The 21,298-nt window shown below is 43.1% G+C and overlaps 1 protein-coding gene across 2 annotated transcripts in view; it reads right to left on the bottom strand.

The window, feature by feature from the left end:
• Window positions 1–21,298, bottom strand: part of tafazzin (tafazzin, phospholipid-lysophospholipid transacylase) — a 43,760-nt gene that overhangs the window by 18,188 nt on the left and 4,274 nt on the right. The window contains exons 4-9 of one of the 2 annotated variants that reach the window (XM_031794913.1): window positions 15,666–15,711; window positions 5,472–5,557; window positions 3,284–3,364; window positions 3,169–3,210; window positions 860–922; window positions 656–708 (exon numbers count right to left, since the gene is read on the bottom strand). In XM_031794913.1, coding sequence (XP_031650773.1) covers window positions 656–708; window positions 860–922; window positions 3,169–3,210; window positions 3,284–3,364; window positions 5,472–5,557; window positions 15,666–15,711 — 371 coding nt within the window. The remainder of the gene's footprint in view (window positions 1–655; window positions 709–859; window positions 923–3,168; window positions 3,211–3,283; window positions 3,365–5,471; window positions 5,558–15,665; window positions 15,712–21,298) is intronic. The other variant, XM_031794914.1, reaches the window with a different exon arrangement.

A 21,298-nucleotide genomic window follows, 5' to 3' on the forward strand; every position in this document is an offset into this window, starting at 1 on the left:
GTCCAGTGTGTGTGTGTGTGTGAATCCGTCCAGTGTGTGTGTGTGTGAGAGAGAGAGTCTCTGTCCAGTGTGTGTGTGTGTGAATCCGTCCAGTGTGTGTGTGTGTGAGAGAGAGAGAGTCTCTGTCCAGTGTGTGTGTGTGTGAATCCGTCCAGTGTGTGTGTGTGAGAGAGAGAGAGTCTCTGTCCAGTGTGTGTGTGTGTGTGTTTGTGAGAGAGAGAGTCTCTGTCCAGTGTGTGTGTGTGAGAGAGAGAGAGTCTCTGTCCAGTGTGTGTGTGTGTGAGAGAGTCTCTGTCCAGTGTGTGTGTGTGTGTGTGTGTGTGAGTCTCTGTCCAGTGTGTGTGTGTGTGTGTGTGAGAGAGTCTCTGTCCAGTGTGTGTGTGTGTGTGTGTGTGTGTGTGTGTGTGTGTGTGTGTGTGTGTGTGTGTGTGTGTGTGTGTGTGTGTGTGTGTGTGAGAGAGTCTCTGTCCAGTGTGTGTGTGTGTGTGTGTGTGTGTGTGTGTGTGTGTGTGTGTGAGAGAGAGTCTCTGTCCAGTGTGTGTGAGAGAGAGTCTCTGTCCAGTGTGTGTGTGTGTGTGTGTGTGTGTGTGTGTGTGTGTGTGTGTGTGTGAGAGAGAGAGAGTCTCTGTCCAGTGTGTGTGTTGTTTGTTATCACCTGTCCAGTACGAGGGATGTAGGGTCGCTCATTGGGCAAGACATCACTCATACCTGAGCCAGGAATATTGAACACAAGTTAGAACGTGTGTGCATGGTGTGTGTGGGGGGTGTGTGTGTGTGGGGGGTGTGTGTGTGTGGGGGGTGCATGGTGTGTGTGGGGGGGTGTGTGTGTGTGGGGGGGGGGGGGGGGGGTATAACTCACCTACATGCCACACAGGGAGAATAACAGGGTCAAGGGAACACTCTGCAATCAGACGGCCGACACCTGAAACACATCCACATCAAGGTGTATAGGTCACGTGCACAGATTAGCAGATGTAGTAGCTCCAACAGTCAGTAATATATAATGATTGTGTTTCTAGCTCCAACAGTCAGTAATATATAATGATTGTGTTTCTACAGTAGCTCCAACAGTGCAGTAATATATAATGATTGTGTTTCTAGCTCCAACAGTCAGTAATATATAATGATTGTGTTTCTAGCTCCAACAGTACAGTAATATATAATGATTGTGTTTCTAGCTCCAACAGTCAGTAATATATAATGATTGTGTTTCTAGCTCCAACAGTGCAGTGATATATAATGATTGTGTTTCTAGCTCCAACAGTCAGTAATATATAATGATTGTGTTCCTAGCTCCAACAGTCAGTAATATATAATGATTGTGTTTCTAGCTCCAACAGTCAGTAATATATAATGATTGTGTTTCTAGCTCCAACAGTCAGTAATATATAATGATTGTGTTTCTACAGTAGCTCCAACAGCGAGTCATATATAATGATTGTGTTTCTAGCTCCAACAGTCAGTAATATATAATGATTGTGTTTCCAGCTCCAACAGTACAGTAATATATAATGTTTCTGTTTCCAGCTCCAACAGTCAGTAATATATAATGATTGTGTTTCTAGCTCCAACAGTCAGTAATATATAATGATTGTGTTCCTAGCTCCAACAGTCAGTAATATATAATGATTGTGTTTCTAGCTCCAACAGTCAGTAATATATAATGATTGTGTTTCTAGCTCCAACAGTCAGTAATATATAATGATTGTGTTTCTAGCTCCAACAGTCAGTAATATATAATGATTGTGTTTCTAGCTCCAACAGTGCAGTAATATATAATGCTTGTGTTTCTAGCTCCAACAGTCAGTAATATATAATGATTGTGTTTCTAGCTCCAACAGTGCAGTAATATATAATGATTGTGTTTCTAGCTCCAACAGTGCAGTAATATATAATGATTGTGTTTCTAGCTCCAACAGTCAGTAATATATAATGATTGTGTTTCTAGCTCCAACAGTCAGTAATATATAATGATTGTGTTTCTACAGTAGCTCCAACAGCGAGTCATATATAATGATTGTGTTTCTAGCTCCAACAGTCAGTAATATATAATGATTGTGTTTCTACAGTAGCTCCAACAGTCAGTAATATATAATGCCTGTGTTTCTAGCTCCAACAGTCAGTAATATATAATGATTGTGTTTCTAGCTCCAACAGTACAGTAATATATAATGATTGTGTTTCTAGCTCCAACAGTCAGTAATATATAATGATTGTGTTTCTAGCTCCAACAGTCAGTAATATATAATGATTGTGTTTCTAGCTCCAACAGTCAGTAATATATAATGATTGTGTTTCTAGCTCCAACAGTCAGTAATATATAATGATTGTGTTTCTAGCTCCAACAGTCAGTAATATATAATGCCTGTGTTTCTAGCTCCAACAGTACAGTAATATATAATGATTGTGTTTCTAGCTCCAACAGTCAGTAATATATAATGATTGTGTTTCTAGCTCCAACAGTCAGTAATATATAATGATTGTGTTTCTAGCTCCAACAGTCAGTAATATATAATGCTTGTGTTTCCAGCTCCAACAGTGCAGTGATATATAATGCAGTAATATATAATATAATATATCACTCTGATATTGTCATATGACATCACTCCGTGCTTCTACACCTGCATTGCTTGCTGTTTGGGGTTTTAGGCTGGGTCTCTGTACAGCACTTTGAGATATCAGCTGATGTACGAAGGGCTATATAAATACATTTGATTTGATTTGATATTCCCATATGACATGACATCACTCTGATATGACATCACTCTGATATTCTCATTCTGACATGACATCACTCGGATATTCTTATTCTGATATGACATCACTCTGGTAAGACCCATGACATCACTCTGATATGACATCACTCTGGTAGGACCTATGACATCACTCTGATATTCTCATTCTGAACTCTGATATTCTATTTGTAGGATGCATTCTGTGCTCAGTCATTAACTTGGTGAGAGAAGGTAGTGATCCCACAACGGGTGATCCACTCTGGGCCTCTCCTTTATAACCTCCCAAACCTGTTTTTTATGGATCTTCACGATTCATGTGGATGACCTATTTTGAGATCAAAACGGCAAATATTGCCGAAAAGTGACGACTTTGCACCCCTGACCTTCAGTACTGACACACAGGAAGACAAACAGACACACCTAGGTAACTCACCCCATTTCAACCGTATAAACTCCTCAGTCATGTTGACTTTCCCTGAGAGAAAAGAGAGTTTCAGTTTCAGTAGAGGACTTTCCCCCTATAACACACAGAGCGAGAGAGATCGTACCCTCAGGGAAGATGTGTACCCAGTCTCCTCCATTCAGCTTCTCCAGAATAAAGTCCATGCCTTTCTGATACACCCCATCACCTAGGAGACACAGGCACACCAATATATAAAAGAGAAACACATGGAGAGACAAGCACACCTCTTAGCAAAGAAAAACATTACAGCCTCCAGTCTTCTTGGGTATGATGCTACAAGCTTGGCACACCTGTATTTGGGGAGTTTCTCCCATTCTTCTCTGCAGATCCTCTCATGCTCTGTCAGGTTGGATGGGGAGTGTCACTGCACAGGTATTTTCAGGTCTCTCCAGAGATGTTTGATCAGGTTCAAGTCCGGACTCTGGCTGGGCCACTCAAGGACAATCAAAGACTTGTCCTGAAGTCACTCCTGCGTTGTCTTGGCTGTGTGCTTAGGGTCATTGTCCTGTTGGAAGGTGAACCTTCTCCCCAGTCTGAGGTCCTGAGCGCTCTGGAGCAGGTTTTCATCAAGGATCTCTCTGTTCTTTGCTCCATTCATCTCTCCCTTGATCCTGACTAGTTTCCCAGTCCCTGCCGCTGAAAAACATTCCCACAGCAAGACGCTGCCACCACCATGCTTCACTGTAGGGATGATGCCAGGTTTCCTCCAGATGTGACACTTGGCATTAAGGCCAAAGAGTTAAAAATGTATTTCTTCAGACCATTGAATCTTGTTTCTCATGGACTTAAGAGTCCTTTAGGTGCATTTTGGCAAACTCCAAGCGGGCTGTCACGTGCCTTTTACTGAGGAGTGGCTTCCGTCTGGCCACTACCATAAAGGCGTGATTGGTGGAGTGCTGCAGAGATGGTTGTCCTTCTGGAAGCTTCTCCCATCTCCACAGAGAAACTCTGGAGCTCTGTCAGAGTGACCATCGGGTCCTTCTCCCCCGATTGCTGAATTCCTTCGACCTCATGGCTTGGTTTTAGCTCAGACATGCACTTATATAGAAAGGTGTGTGCCTTTCCATAATTTATTTACCTTTATTCCTTTATAACATTTACCATTTACATAACATTTACCTTTATACCTTTATAACATGTCCAATCAATTGAATTTACCACAGGTGGACTACAAATAAAGTTGTAGAAACTTCTCAAGGATGATCAATGGAAGCAGGAAGCACCTGAGCTCAATTTCGGGTCTCATAGCAAAGGGTCTGAATACTTATGTAACTAAGGTATCTGCTTTCTAAAAACCTGTTTTCGCTTTGTCATTATTTTGTGTAGATTGATGAGAATAAATATATATTTTTAATTTAGAATTATTGTGCAACATAACAAAATGTGTAAAAAGTCAAGGTCTCTGAATACTTTCTAATGTAACAAACAAGCTGTAAAAGGCTTTGTCTTCTGAAGAGGAACAAGTCAAGGGTAGAAAGGGTTCATATAAAATATAAATATATATTTTTAAAAACACTGCTACTAGTCGGACTCTCAATCTCACAGGCACAAACATGACACGTTACCACGGTAACCTCCGGGTCACAAAAATTGAAATGAAAACAAAATATCACATTACCTCTTACTAGTAATACATTTGTGACTGGTAAAAAATCTGAGCATGTCCTCCCAAATGAAGGTGCCACCCCACAGTCCCTCCCCCTCTGCCTCCCATCCTCACCTCTGCAGACGGGAATACACTTCCCTCCCAAATGAAGGTGCCACCCCACAGTCCCTCCCCCTCTACCTCCCATCCTCACCTCTGCAGACGGGAATACACTTCCCTCCCAAATGAAGGTGCCATCCCACAGTCCCTCCCTCTCTGCCTCCCATCCTCACCTATGCAGACAGGAATACACTTCCCTCCCAAATGAAGGTGCCACCCCACAGTCCCTCCCTCTCTGCCTCCCATCCTCACCTATGCAGACAGGAATACACTTCCCTCCCAAATGAAGGTGCCACCCCACAGTCCCTCCCCCTCTGCCTCCCATCCGAACCTCTGCAGACAGGAATACACTTCCCTCCCAAATGAAGGTGCCACACCACAGTCCCTCCCCCTCTGCCTCCCATCCTCACCTCTGCAGATGGGAATACACTTCCCTCCCAAATGAAGGTGCCACCCCACAGTCCCTCCCCCTCTGCCTCCCATCCTCACCTCTGCAGACGGGAATACACTTCCCTCCCAAATGAAGGTGCCACCCCACAGTCCCTCCCCCTCTGCCTCCCATCCTCACCTCTGCAGACGGGAATACACTTCCCTCTGCTGAAGAATCTGGAGTGTAACTCTTTGGTGAAACAGATGTCCGACGCAGCTGGAGTCCTGTCCAATCAGAAACCAGACAAATCACATACTGTCCAATCAGAAACCAGACTGACACACACAATTCATCCAACTGAAGTAAAAAAGAATAATAGAAAAGTACATTTCATGAAGAAAATGTGGGGTGCATGCTAGCTGGTGAAGAATCGATTGATTGATAGGATATTATATCCTGAACATGGGAGAGTTGGTTTGGTGTCTCTAGCATGAACAGTCTAAGAGTTACTGTTGGTGAGTTATTAGAAGTTAGGATATCCTGAACATGGGAGAGTTGGTTTGGTGTCTCTAGCATGAACAGTCCAAGAGTTACTGTTGGTGAGTTATTAGAAGTTAGGATATCCTGAACATGGGAGAGTTGGTTTGGTGTCTCTAGCATGAACAGTCCAAGAGTTACTGTTGGTGAGTTATTAGAAGTTAGGATATCCTGAACATGGGAGAGTTGGTTTGGTGTCTCTAGCATGAACAGTCCAAGAGTTACTGTTGGTGAGTTATTAGAAGTTAGGATATCCTGAACATGGGAGAGTTGGTTTGGTGTCTCTAGCATGAACAGTCCAAGAGTTACTGTTGGTGAGTTATTAGAAGTTAGGATATCCTGAACATGGGAGAGTTGGTTTGGTGTCTCTAGCATGAACAGTCTAAGAGTTACTGTTGGTGAGTTATTAGAAGTTAGGATATCCTGAACATGGGCGAGTTGGTTTGGTGTCTCTAGCATGAACAGTCCAAGAGTTACTGTTGGTGAGTTATTAGAAGTTAGGATATCCTGAACATGGGAGAGCTGGTTTGGTGTCTCTAGCATGAACAGTCCAAGAGTTACTGTTGGTGAGTTATTAGAAGTTAGGATATCCTGAACATGGGAGAGTTGGTTTGGTGTCTCTAGCATGAACAGTCCAAGAGTTACTGTTGGTGAGTTATTAGAAGTTAGGATATCCTGAACATGGGAGAGTTGGTTTGGTGTCTCTAGCATGAACAGTCCAAGAGTTACTGTTGGCGAGTTATTAGAAGTTAAGATATCCTGAACATGGGAGAGTTGGTTTGGTGTCTCTAGCATGAACAGTCCAAGAGTTACTGTTGGCGAGTTATTAGAAGTTAGGATATCCTGAACATGGGAGAGTTGGTTTGGTGTCTCTAGCATGAACAGTCCAAGAGTTACTGTTGGTGAGTTATTAGAAGTTAGGATATCCTGAACATGGGAGAGTTGGTTTGGTGTCTCTAGCATGAACAGTCCAAGAGTTACTGTTGGCGAGTTATTAGAAGTTAGGATATCCTGAACATGGGAGAGTTGGTTTGGTGTCTCTAGCATGAACAGTCCAAGAGTTACTGTTGGCGAGTTATTAGAAGTTAGGATATCCTGAACATGGGAGAGTTGGTTTGGTGTCTCTAGCATGAACAGTCCAAGAGTTACTGTTAGCGAGTTATTAGAAGTTAGGATATCCTGAACATGGGAGAGTTGGTTTGGTGTCTCTAGCATGAACAGTCCAAGAGTTACTGTTGGTGAGTTATTAGAAGTTAGGATATCCTGAACATGGGAGAGTTGGTTTGGTGTCTCTAGCATGAACAGTCCAAGAGTTACTGTTGGTGAGTTATTAGAAGTTAGGATATCCTGAACATGGGAGAGTTGGTTTGGTGTCTCTAGCATGAACAGTCCAAGAGTTACTGTTGGTGAGTTATTAGAAGTTAGGATATCCTGAACATGGGAGAGTTGGTTTGGTGTCTCTAGCATGAACAGTCCAAGAGTTACTGTTGGTGAGTTATTAGAAGTTAGGATATCCTGAACATGGGAGAGTTGGTTTGGTGTCTCTAGCATGAACAGTCCAAGAGTTACTGTTGGTGAGTTATTAGAAGTTAGGATATCCTGAACATGGGAGAGTTGGTTTGGTGTCTCTAGCATGAACAGTCCAAGAGTTACTGTTAGCGAGTTATTTTATGCAAATGTATTAGGTGTTGACAAGCTGAAGGTACCAAGCTGTCTGTTTAAATGACTATCATACAGCTCAGACCCCCATACATACCCCACAAGACATGCCACCAGAGGTCTGTTTAAACTACTAACACACAGCTCAGACCCCCATACATACCCCACAAGACATGCCACCAGAGGTCTGTTTAAACTACTAACACACAGCTCAGACACCCATACATACCCCACAAGACATGCCACCAGAGGTCTCTTCCCTGTCCCCAAGTCCTGAAGAGACTATGGGAGGCACACAGTACTACATAGAGCCATGACTACATGGAACTCTATTCCACAGTACTACATAGAGCCATGACTACATGGAACTCTATTCCACAGTACTACATAGAGCCATGACTACATGGAACTCTATTCCACAGTACTACATAGAGCCATGACTACATGGAACTCTATTCCACAGTACTACATAGAGCCATGACTACATGGAACTCTATTCCACAGTACTACATAGAGCCATGACTACATGGAACTCTATTCCACAGTACTACATAGAGCCATGACTACATGGAACTCTATTCCACAGTACTACATAGAGACATTACTACATGGAACTCTATTCCACAGTACTACATAGAGCCATGACTCCATGGAACTCTATTCCACAGTACTACATAGAGCCATGACTACATGGAACTCTATTCCACAGTACTACATAGAGCCATGACTACATGGAACTCTATTCCACAGTACTACATAGAGCCATGACTACATGGAACTCTATTCCACAGTACTACATAGAGCCATGACTACATGGAACTCTATTCCACAGTACTACATAGAGCCATGACTACATGGAACTCTATTCCACAGTACTACATAGAGCCATGACCACATGGAACTCTATTCCACATCAAGGAACTGATGCAGCAGGAGAATCAGATTTAAAAAACAGATAAAAATACACCTTATGGAACAGTGGGGACTGTGAAGACACACACACACACACACAGACACAAGGCATATACACTTGGCAGGAACTAATGGGGATACATAATAAACCCCAGGAAGAGTGGCTGCTGCCTTGGCAGGAACTAATGGGGATCCATAATAAACCCCATGAAGAGTAGCTGCTGCCTTGGCAGGAACTAATGGGGATACATAATAAACCCCAGGAAGAGTAGCTGCTGCCTTGGCAGGAACTAATGGGGATACATAATAAACCCCATGAAGAGTAGCTGCTGCCTTGGCAGGAACTAATGGGGATACATAATAAACCCCAGGAAGAGTAGCTGCTGCCTTGGCAGGAACTAATGGGGATACATAATAAACCCCAGGAAGAGTAGCTGCTGCCTTGGCAGGAACAAATGGGGATACATAATAAACCCCAGGAAGAGTAGCTGCTGCCTTGGCAGGAACAAAAGGGGATACATAATAAACCCCAGGAAGAGTAGCTGCTGCCTTGGCAGGAACTAATGGGGATACATAATAAACCCCAGGAAGAGTAGCTGCTGCCTTGGCAGGAACAAATGGGGACCCATAATAAACCCCAGGAAGAGTGGCTGCTGCCTTGGCAGGAACTAATGGGGATCCATAATAAACCCCAGGAAGAGTAGCTGCTGCCTTGACAGGAACTAATGGGGATACATAATAAACCCCAGGAAGAGTAGCTGCTGCCTTGGCAGGAACTAATGGGGATACATAATAAACCCCAGGAAGAGTAGCTGCTGCCTTGGCAGGAACAAATGGGGACCCATAATAAACCCCAGGAAGAGTGGCTGCTGCCTTGACAGGAACTAATGGGGATCCATAATAAACCCCAGGAAGAGTAGCTGCTGCCTTGACAGGAACTAATGGGGATACATAATAAACCCCAGGAAGAATAGCTGCTGCCTTGACAGGAACTAATGGGGATACATAATAAACCCCAGGAAGATTAGCTGCTGCCTTGGCAGGAACTAATGGAGATCCATAATAAACCCCAGGAAGAGTAGCTGCTGCCTTGGCAGGAACTAATGGAGATCCATAATAAACCCCAGGAAGAGTAGCTACTGCCTTGGCAGGAACTAATGGGGATCCATAATAAACCCCATGAAGAGTAGCTGCTGCCTTGACAGGAACTAATGGGGATACATAATAAACCCCAGGAAGAATAGCTGCTGCCTTGACAGGAACTAATGGGGATACATAATAAACCCCAGGAAGATTAGCTGCTGCCTTGAAAGGAACTAATGGGGATCCATAATAAACCCCAGGAAGAGTAGCTGCTGCCTTGGCAGGAACTAAATGGGGATACATAATAAACCCCAGGAAGAGTAGCTGCTGCCTTGGCAGGAACTAATGGGGATCCATAATAAACCCTAGGAAGAGTAGCTGCTGCCTTGGCAGGAACTAATGGGGATCCATAATAAACCACAGGAAGAGTAGCTGCTGCCTTGGCAGGAACTAATGGAGATCCATAATAAACCCCAGGAAGAGTAGCTACTGCCTTGGCAGGAACAAATGGGGATCCATAATAAACCCCAGGAAGAGTAGCTGCTGCCTTGGCAGGAACAAATGGGGACCCATAATAAACCCAAGGAAGAGTGGCTGCTGCCTTGGCAGGAACTAATGGGGATCCATAATAAACCCCAGGAAGAGTAGCTGCTGCCTTGGCAGGAACTAATGGGGATACATAATAAACCCCAGGAAGAGTAGCTGCTGCCTTGGCAGGAACAAATGGGGACCCATAATAAACCCCAGGAAGAGTGGCTGCTGCCTTGGCAGGAACTAATGGGGATCCATAATAAACCCCAGGAAGAGTAGCTGCTGCCTTGACAGGAACTAATGGGGATACATAATAAACCCCAGGAAGAGTAGCTGCTGCCTTGGCAGGAACTAATGGGGATACATAATAAACCCCAGGAAGAGTAGCTGCTGCCTTGGCAGGAACAAATGGGGACCCATAATAAACCCCAGGAAGAGTGGCTGCTGCCTTGACAGGAACTAATGGGGATCCATAATAAACCCCAGGAAGAGTAGCTGCTGCCTTGACAGGAACTAATGGGGATACATAATAAACCCCAGGAAGAATAGCTGCTGCCTTGACAGGAACTAATGGGGATACATAATAAACCCCAGGAAGATTAGCTGCTGCCTTGGCAGGAACTAATGGGGATCCATAATAAACCCCAGGAAGAGTAGCTGCTGCCTTGGCAGGAACAAATGGGGACCCATAATAAACCCCAGGAAGAGTGGCTGCTGCCTTGACAGGAACTAATGGGGATCCATAATAAACCCCAGGAAGAGTAGCTGCTGCCTTGACAGGAACTAATGGGGATACATAATAAACCCCAGGAAGAATAGCTGCTGCCTTGACAGGAACTAATGGGGATACATAATAAACCCCAGGAAGATTAGCTGCTGCCTTGGCAGGAACTAATGGGGATCCATAATAAACCCCAGGAAGAGTAGCTGCTGCCTTGGCAGGAACTAATGGAGATCCATAATAAACCCCAGGAAGAGTAGCTACTGCCTTGGCAGGAACTAATGGGGATCCATAATAAACCCCATGAAGAGTAGCTGCTGCCTTGACAGGAACTAATGGGGATACATAATAAACCCCAGGAAGAATAGCTGCTGCCTTGACAGGAACTAATGGGGATACATAATAAACCCCAGGAAGATTAGCTGCTGCCTTGAAAGGAACTAATGGGGATCCATAATAAACCCCAGGAAGAGTAGCTGCTGCCTTGGCAGGAACTAATGGGGATACATAATAAACCCCAGGAAGAGTAGCTGCTGCCTTGGCAGGAACTAATGGGGATCCATAATAAACCCTAGGAAGAGTAGCTGCTGCCTTGGCAGGAACTAATGGGGATCCATAATAAACCACAGGAAGAGTAGCTGCTGCCTTGGCAGGAACTAATGGAGATCCATAATAAACCCCAGGAAGAGTAGCTACTGCCTTGGCAGGAACAAATGGGGATCCATAATAAACCCCAGGAAGAGTAGCTGCTGCCTTGGCAGGAACAAATGGGGACCCATAATAAACCCAAGGAAGAGTGGCTGCTGCCTTGGCAGGAACTAATGGGGATCCATAATAAACCCAGGAAGAGTAGCTGCTGCCTTGGCAGGAACAAATGGGAACCCATAATAAACCCCAGGAAGAGTGGCTGCTGCCTTGGCAGGAACTAATGGGGATCCATAATAAACCCCAGGAAGAGTAGCTGCTGCCTTGGCAGGAACTAATGGGGATCCATAATAAACCCCAGGAAGAGTAGCTGCTGCCTTGGCAGGAACAAAAGGGGATCCATAATAAACCCCAGGAAGAGTAGCTGCTGCCTTGGCAGGAACTAATGGGGATACATAATAAACCCCAGGAAGAGTGGCTGCTGCCTTGGCAGGAACTAATGGGGATACATAATAAACCCCAGGAAGAGTAGCTGCTGCCTTGGCAGGAACTAATGGGGATCCATAATAAACCCCAGGAAGAGTAGCTGCTGCCTTGGCAGGAACTAATGGGGATCCATAATAAACCCCAGGAAGAGTAGCTGCTGCCTTGGCAGGAACTAATGGGGATACATAATAAACCCCAGGAAGATTAGCTGCTGCCTTGGCAGGAACAAATGGGGACCCATAATAAACCCCAGGAAGAGTGGCTACTGCCTTGGCAGGAACTAATGGGGATCCATAATAAACCCCAGGAAGAGTAGCTGCTGCCTTGGCAGGAACTAATGGGGATCCATAATAAACCCCAGGAAGAGTAGCTGCTGCCTTGGCAGGAACTAATGGGGATACATAATAAACCCCAGGAAGAGTATCTGCTGCCTTGACAGGAACTAATAGGGATCCATACTAAACCCCAGGAAGAGTAGCTGCTGCCTTGGCAGGAACTAATGGGGATCCATAATAAACCCCAGGAAGAGTAGCTGCTGCCTTGGCAGGAACTAATGGGGATCCATAATAAACCCCAGGAAGAGTAGCTGCTGCCTTGGCAGGAACTAATGGAGATCCATAATAAACCCCAGGAAGAGTAGCTGCTGCTGTGTTTATAAATTGATAAAGTTCTGCACTGTTGCTACTCTCCCTAGGAGTGGCCATCCTGAAAAGATGACTGCAAGAGCACAGCGCAGAATGTTCAATGAGGTTAAGAAGAATCCTAGAGTGTCAGCTAAAGACTTACAGAAATCTCTGGGACATGCTAACATCTCTGACGAGTCTACGATACGTAAAACACTAAACAAGAATGGTGTTCATGGGAGGACACCACGGAAGAAGCCATTGCTGTCCCCAAAAAATATTGCTGCACGTCTGAAGTTCGCAAAAGAGCACCTGGATGTTCCACAGCGCTACTGGCAAAATATTCTGTGGACAGATGAAACTATAGTTTAGTTGTTTAGAAGGAACACACAACAATATGTGTGGAGAAAAAGAGGCACAGCACACCAACATCAAACCTCATCCCAACTGTAAAGTATGGAGGAGGGAGCATCATGGTTTGGGGCTGCTTTGCTGCCTCAGCGCCTGAACAACTTGCTATCATCGACGGAAAAATGAATTTCCAAGTTTATCCAGACATTTTGCAGGAGAATGTAAGGCTATCTGTCTGCCAATTGAAGCTCAACAGAAGTTGGGTGATGCAACAGGACAACACAGAAAACAGAATGGCTTCAACAGAAGAAAATACGCCTTCTGGTGTGGCCTAGTGAGAGTCCTGACCTCAACCCGATTGAGATGCTGTGGGATGACGTCAAGAGAGCGGTTCACACCAGACATCCTAAGAATATTGCTGAACTGAAACAGTTTTGTAAAGAGGAATGGTCCAAAATTCCTCCTGACTGTTGTGCAGGTCAACCACAACTCCAGAAAAGATTTGGTTGAGGTTATTGCTGCTAAAGGAGGGTCAACCATTTATTAAATACAAGGGTTCACATACTTTTTCCACCCTGCACCGTTTACACGGTGTGTTCAATAAGGAGATGAAAACATATAATTGTTTGTGTGTTATTAGTTTAAACAGACTGTTTTTGTCTATTGTTGTGACTTAGATGAAGACCAAAGTAAATGTTATGACCAATTTATGCAGAAATACAGGTAATTCTAAAGGGTTCACACACTTTTTCTTGCCACTGTAGTTTCATTGGAATGTGCAGCCGTTGTTGTTAAATAATGAATCTGCTAGCTTCTAGAAAGAGAGCAGTTGATGGGCTACTAAAACATCTCGTTCTATTGATTGGTAGAAGCTATTCCTAATATTTTTTCAGATTTGAAAAGCAGCGACTCAGAGGGAGATTTCACACACAACACTTTTTTGTCTGAGTTGTTGGGGGGAGTGATAAAAAAACGTTGGGGGAAAAAAGGTGTTGCTGCAGTTACTAAAACAGCTGTACCGTTAGATCCGTGTATTTTTGTTCCAGATCTGAATGGCAGAGAAGTAGACAAATGTCATACACTAACTTTTCGTCTAACTTGTTGGTGCTAACAATGTCAGTTGTTTAGAAAAAGTTAACCCTAACAATGTCAGTTGTTTAGAAAAAGTTAACCCTAACAATGTCAGTTGTTTAGAAAAAGTTAACCCTAACAATGTCAGTTGTTTAGAAAAAGTTAACCCTAACAATGTCAGTTGTTCAGAAAAAGTTAACCCTAACAATGTCAGTTGTTTAGAAAAAGTTTACCCTAACAATGTCAGTTGTTTAGAAAAAGTTAACCCTAACAATGTCAGTTGTTTAGAAAAAGTTAACCCTAACAATGTCAGTTGTTTAGAAAAAGTTAACCCTAACAATGTCAGTTGTTTAGAAAAAGCTAACCCTAACAATGTCAGTTGTTTAGAAAAAGTTAACCCTAACAATGTCAGTTGTTTAGAAAAAGTTAACCCTAACAATGTCAGTTGTTTAGAAAAAGCTAACCCTAACAATGTCAGTTGTTTAGAAAAAGTTAACCCTAACAATGTCAGTTGTTTAGAAAAAGCTAACCCTAACAATGTCAGTTGTTTAGAAAAAGTTAACCCTAACAATGTCAGTTGTTCAGAAAAAGTTAACCCTAACAATGTCAGTTGTTCAGAAAAAGTTAACCCTAACAATGTCAGTTGTTCAGAAAAAGTTAACCCTAACAATGTCAGTTGTTCAGAAAAAGTTAACCCTAACAATGTCAGTTGTTCAGAAAAAGTTAACCCTAACAATGTCAGTTGTTCAGAAAAAGTTAACCCTAACAATGTCAGTTGTTTAGAAAAAGTTAACCCTAACAATGTCAGTTGTTCAGAAAAAGTTACAGAAAATGTTGTTGGTGCATTTACTAAAACAGAGGTAACTTTTTATCATAACATTTTTGTTCTGCAGTCAGATCTTAAAAGCAGAGAAGTCGAGGAAGATTTCATATGCTCGGTTTGTCTAACATGGAACCCAAACCGGCTGCGTGCGTGCGCCATCGTGCGTACATTTATTTTGTCCCCCCACACCAAACGCGATCACGACACGCAGGTTAAAATATCAAAACAACAAAATATGAACCAATGACATTAATTTGGGGACAGGTCGAAAAGCATTAAACATTTATGGCAATTTAGCTAGTTAGCTAGCTAATTTGTCCAATTTAGCTAGCTTGTTGATGCTAGCTAATTTGTCCTGGGATATAAACATTGAATTGTTATTTTACCTGAAATGCACAAGGTCCTCTAATCCGACAATTAATCCACAAATAAAACTGGACTTCTCTGGACTTTATATTGCGATTGGCAACTTTCATAAATTAGGTGCATTACCGCCACTGACCTCGTTCGTCTTTCAGTCACCCACGTGGGTATAACCAATGAGGGGATGGCACGTGGGTACCTGCTTCTATAAACCAATGAGGAGATGGGAGAGGCAGAACTTGCAGAACTTGCAGCTGCTTCACAAATAAAACTGACCTCTATTTTTAGCCCGCTTGTTGTTGCGTGCGAGCAGTGTGGGTGCATGTATTGAATAATATAGATTTCTAAATGTAGTCAGTGATGATGTCACACTGGGGAGATTTAGAATATAGAAAATATATCACAAGCAACTCAAGTGAGACCAGTATGCACGTTTGAACGGCGTTTCTAGCTTAAACGGTGTAAGTGGATTAGTGTGCTAAATAAGAGGATCAAAGATTTAAGTGGCTGGTTTTTCTTCTCAAGCCCCACAACAACAATAAAAACATGAGTATGCATGGACACTTAATAAACACAGCATCACTCACCAGCGCATCTTGTTGAAGTTCCAGAGGTGTCTGAGTCTCAGAACTCCTGTTGGAGAGAGAGAAGAGAGGAGGGAATATTTAAAAATATAAACATGAATATTGAAAATATACCATCTTGGATTTGACAAAGTTTTCAATATATTGTTGCAAATTACATACTCTACAGACATACTCTACAGGCATACTCTACAGGCATACTCTACAGGCATACTCTACAGGCATACTCTACATACATACTCTACAGGCATACTCTACAGGCATACTCTACAGGCATACTCTACAGGCATACTCTACAGGCATACTCTACAGACATACTCTACAGGCATACTCTACAGGCATACTCTACAGGCATACTCTACAGGCATACTCTACAGGCATACTCTACAGGCATACTCTACAGGCATACTCTACAGGCATACTCTACAGGCATACTCTACAGACATACTCTACAGGCATACTCTACAGACATACTCTACAGGCATACTCTACAGGCATACTCTACAGACATACTCTACAGGCATACTCTACAGACATACTCTACAGGCATACTCTACAGGCATACTCTACAGACATACTCTACAGGCATACTCTACAGACATACTCTACAGGCATACTCTACAGGCATACTCTACAGACATACTCTACAGGCATACTCTACAGGCATACTCTACAGGCATACTCTACAGGCATACTCTACAGGCATACTCTACAGGCATACTCTACAGACATACTCTACAGGCATACTCTACAGACATACTCTACAGGCATACTCTACAGGCATACTCTACAGGCATACTCTACAGGCATACTCTACAGGCATACTCTACAGGCATACTCTACAGACATACTCTACAGGCATACTCTACAGGCATACTCTACAGACATACTCTACAGGCATACTCTACAGGCATACTCTACAGGCATACTCTACAGGCATACTCTACAGGCATACTCTACAGGCATACTCTACAGGCATACTCTACAGGCATACTCTACAGGCATACTCTACATACATACTCTACAGGCATACTCTACAGGCATACTCTACAGGCATACTCTACAGGCATACTCTACAGGCATACTCTACAGGCATACTCTACAGGCATACTCTACAGGCATACTCTACAGGCATACTCTACAGGCATACTCTACAGACATACTCTACAGACATACTCTACAGGCATACTCTACAGGCATACTCTACAGGCATACTCTACAGGCATACTCTACAGACATACTCTACAGGCATACTCTACAGACATACTCTACAGGCATACTCTACAGACATACTCTACAGACATACTCTACAGACATACTCTACAGACATACTCTACAGGCAAAGATCTAGAGTGGGGTCTCTGTTACTTTGAGACTTCTGATCCAATTAGTAAGCATTCCCAAAAGAGTGGATGGGAAATGGATTCAAAATGGTCGCCCTCTGCTGGTGATTTGCAGGATGTGAACAGGTGGGATACTATGCTGGGTCACATCTTTCTTTTCCCCCAACACAGTTAAGCCAAAACCAACGGCCCGTTATTCAGAGAGGCGTTCTACAACGCTTTGAGCACTTTCCAAGTCCGGAAGTGAATATCACGTAGGGTGAAATTTCAGTCACTGATTAATAACATTTGCCCTTGTATTAGCTCCACAATGAAATAGGGTGCAGGCCAGGCAGCAGGCTGTTAGCCAGCCTGCCAGCATAGTGGAGTCTGCTACTAGCACAGTCAGCGTAGTCAGCTCAGCTATCCCCATTGAGACCGTGTCTGTGCCTCAATCTAGGTTGGGCAAAACTAAACATGACGGTGTTCGTTTTAGCAATCTCACTAGGATAAAGACCTCCTCCATTCCTGTCATTATTGAAAGAGATCATGATACCTCACATCTCAAAATAGGGCTACTTAATGTTAGATCCCTTACTTCAAAGGCAGTTATAGTCAATGAACTAATCACTGATCATAATCTTGATGTGATTGGCCTGACTGAAACATGGCTTAAGCCTGATGAATTTACTGTGTTAAATGAGGCCTCACCTCCTGGCTACACTAGTGACCATGTCCCCCGTGCATCCCGCAAAGGCGGAGGTGTTGCTAACATTTACGATAGCAAATTTCAATTTACAAAAAAAAAGACGTTTTCGTCTTTTGAGCTTCTAGTCATGAAATCTATGCAGCCTACTCAATCACTTTTTATAGCTACTGTTTACAGGCCTCCTGGGCCATATACAGCGTTTCTCACTGAGTTCCCTGAATTCCTATCGGACCTTGTAGTCATAGCAGACAATATTCTAATTTTTGGTGACTTTAATATTCACATGGACAAGTCCACAGACCCACTCCAAAAGGCTTTCGGAGCCATCATCGACTCAGTGGGTTTTGTCCAAAATGTCTCTGGACCTACTCACTGTCACAGTCATACTCTGGACCTAGTTTTGTCCCATGGAAAAAATGTTGTGGATCTTAAGGTTTTTCCTCATAATCCTGGACTATCGGACCACCATTTTATTACGTTTGCAATTGCAATAAATAATCTGCTCAGACCCCAACCAAGGAACATCAAAAGTCGTGCTTTAAATTCAGACAACACAAAGATTCCTTGATGTCCTTCCAGACTCCCTCTGTCTACCCAAGGACGCCAGAGGACAAAAATCAGTTAACCACCTAACTGAGGAACTCAATTTAACCTTGCCATTTCCATTACCCTAGATGCAGTTGCACCCCTAAAAACTAAAAACATTTCTCATAAGAAACTAGCTCCCTGGTATACAGAAAATACCCGAGCTCTGAAGCAAGCTTCCAGAAAATTGGAACGGAAATGGCGCCACACCAAACTGGAAGTCTTCCTACTAGCTTGGAATGACGGTACCGTGCAGTACCGTAGAGCCCTTACTGCTGCTCGATCATCCTATTTTTCTAACTTAATTGAGGAAAATAAGAACAATCCGAAATTCCTTTTTGATACTGTCTCAAAGCTAACTAAAAAGCAGCATTCCCCAAGAGAGGATGACTTTCACTTTAGCAGTGATAAATTCATGAACTTCTTTGAGGAAAAGATTATGATTATTAGAAAGCAAATTACGGACTCCTCTTTAAATCTGCGTATTCCTTCAAAGCTCAGTTGTCCTGAGTCTGCACAACTCTGCCAGGACCTAGGATCAAGAGAGACGCTCAAGTGTTTTAGTACTATATCTCTTGACACAATGATGAAAATAATCATGGCCTCTAAACCCTCAAGCTGCATACTGGACCCTATTCCAACTAAACTACTGAAAGAGCTGCTTCCTGTGCTTGGCCCTCCTATGTTGAACATAATAAACGGCTCTCTATCCACCGGATGTGTACCAAACTCACTAAAAGTGGCAGTAATAAAGCCTCTCTTGAAAAAGCCAAACCTTGACCCAGAAAATATAAAAAACTATCGGCCTATATCGAATCTTCCATTCCTCTCAAAACTTTTAGAGAAGGCTGTTGCGCAGCAACTCACTGCCTTCCTGAAGACAAACAATGTATACGAAATGCATCATAGCACTGACACGGCACTTGTGAAGGTGGTAAATGACATTTTAATGGCATCGGACCGAGGCTCTGCATCTGTCCTTGTGCTCCTAGACCTTAGTGCTGCTTTTGATACCATCGATCACCACATTCTTTTGGAGAGATTGGAAACCCAAATTGGTCTACACGGACAAGTTCTGGCCTGGTTTAGTTTCTCTCTGTGAATGGTTTGTCCTCTGACAAATCAACTGTACATTTCAGGGTTCCTCAAGGTTCCGTTTTTTGGACCACTATTGTTTTCACTATATATTTTACCTCTTGGGGATGTCATTCGAAAACATAATGTTAACTTTCACTGCTATGCGGATGACACATAGCTGTACATTTCAATGAAACATGGTGAAGCTCCAAAATTGCCCTCGCTAGAAGCCTGTGTTTCAGACATAAGGAAGTGGATGGCTGCAAAGTTCTACTTTTAAACTCAGACAAAAGAGTGATGCTTGTTCTAGGTCCCAAGAAACAAAGAGATCTTCTGTTGAATCTGACAATTAATCTTAATGGTTGTACAGTCGTCTCAAATAAAACTGTGAAGGACCTCGGCGTTACTCTGGACCCTGATCTCTCTTTTGAAGAACATATCAAGACTGATTCAAGGACAGCTTTTTTCCATCTACGTAACATTGCAAAAATCAGAAACTTTCTGTCCAAAAATGATGCAGAAAAATGTATCCATGCTTTTGTCACTTCTAGGTTAGACTACTGCAATGCTCTACTTTCCGGCTACCCGGATAAAGCACTAAATAAACTTCAGTTAGTGCTAAATACGGCTGCTAGAATCCTGACTAGAACCAAAAAATGTGATCATATTACTCTGGTGCTAGCCTCTCTACACTGGCTTCCTGTTAAGGCAAGGGCTGATTTCAAGGTTTTACTGCTAACCTACAAAGCATTACATGGGCTTGCTCCTACCTATCTCTTTGATTTGGTCCTGCCGTACATACCTACACGTACGCTACGGTCACAAGACGCAGGCCTCCTAATTGTCCCTAGAATTTCTAAGCAAACAGCTGGAGGCAGGGCTTTCTCCTATAGAGCTCCATTTTTATGGAATGGTCTGCCTACCCATGTGAGAGACGCAAACTCGATCTCAACCTTTAAGTCTTTACTGAAGACTCATCTCTTCAGTGGGTCATATGATTGAGTGTAGTCTGGCCCAGGAGTGGGAAGGTGAACGGAAAGGCTCTGGAGCAACGAACTGCCCTTGCTGTCTCTGCCTGGCCGGTTCCCCTCTCTCCACTGGGATTCTCTGCCTCTAACCCTATTACAGGGGCTGAGGCACTGGCTTACTAGGGCTCTTTCATACCGTCCCTAGGAGGGGTGCGTCACTTGAGTGGGTGGAGTCACTGTTGTGATCTTCCTGTTTGGGTTGTTGAAGAGTAACACCAACTGCTAACAATTCTAACATTTGTAAAAAATACTTAAAAAACACTATCTTGATTAGAAGTAATATTAAGTATTCAACCCTCTGATTAAATATGTTAGAATCACATTTGGCAGTCTGTGAGTCTTTCTGGGAAAGTCTAAGATCTTTCCATACCTGGATTTTACAATATTTGCTCATTGTTTTCAAAATTCTTCAAGCTCTGTCAAGTTGGTTGTTGATCATTGCTGGACAGCCATTTTCAAGTGTTGCAATAGATTTTCAAGCAGATTTCAGTCAAAACTTTAACTAGGCCACTTAGGAACATTCAATGTTGTCTTGGCCTTGTGTTTTAGGTTATTGTCCTGCTGATAGGTGAATTGGTCTCCCAGTGACTGGTGGAAAGCAGACTGGACCAGGTTTTCCTCTAGGATTTTGCCTGTGCTTAGCTCAAATTTAATTTATTTTTATCCTAAAAAAAAAACGACCTAGTCCTTGCCGATGACAAGCATACCCATAACATGATGCAGCCACCACCACTCTCGAAAATATGAAGAGTGTTACTCAGTGATGTGTTGTGTTGGATTTGCCCCAAACACTTTGTATTCAGGACAGTTCATTTCTTTGCCACATTTTTTGCAGTATTACTTTATTGCCTTGTTGCAAACAGGATGCATGATTTGTTATAGTTGTATTCTGTACAGACTTCCTTCTTTTCACTG

This window comes from Oncorhynchus kisutch, linkage group LG17 (genome assembly GCF_002021735.2).
Source record: "Oncorhynchus kisutch isolate 150728-3 linkage group LG17, Okis_V2, whole genome shotgun sequence".
Classification (NCBI taxonomy): Eukaryota; Metazoa; Chordata; class Actinopteri; order Salmoniformes; family Salmonidae; genus Oncorhynchus; species Oncorhynchus kisutch.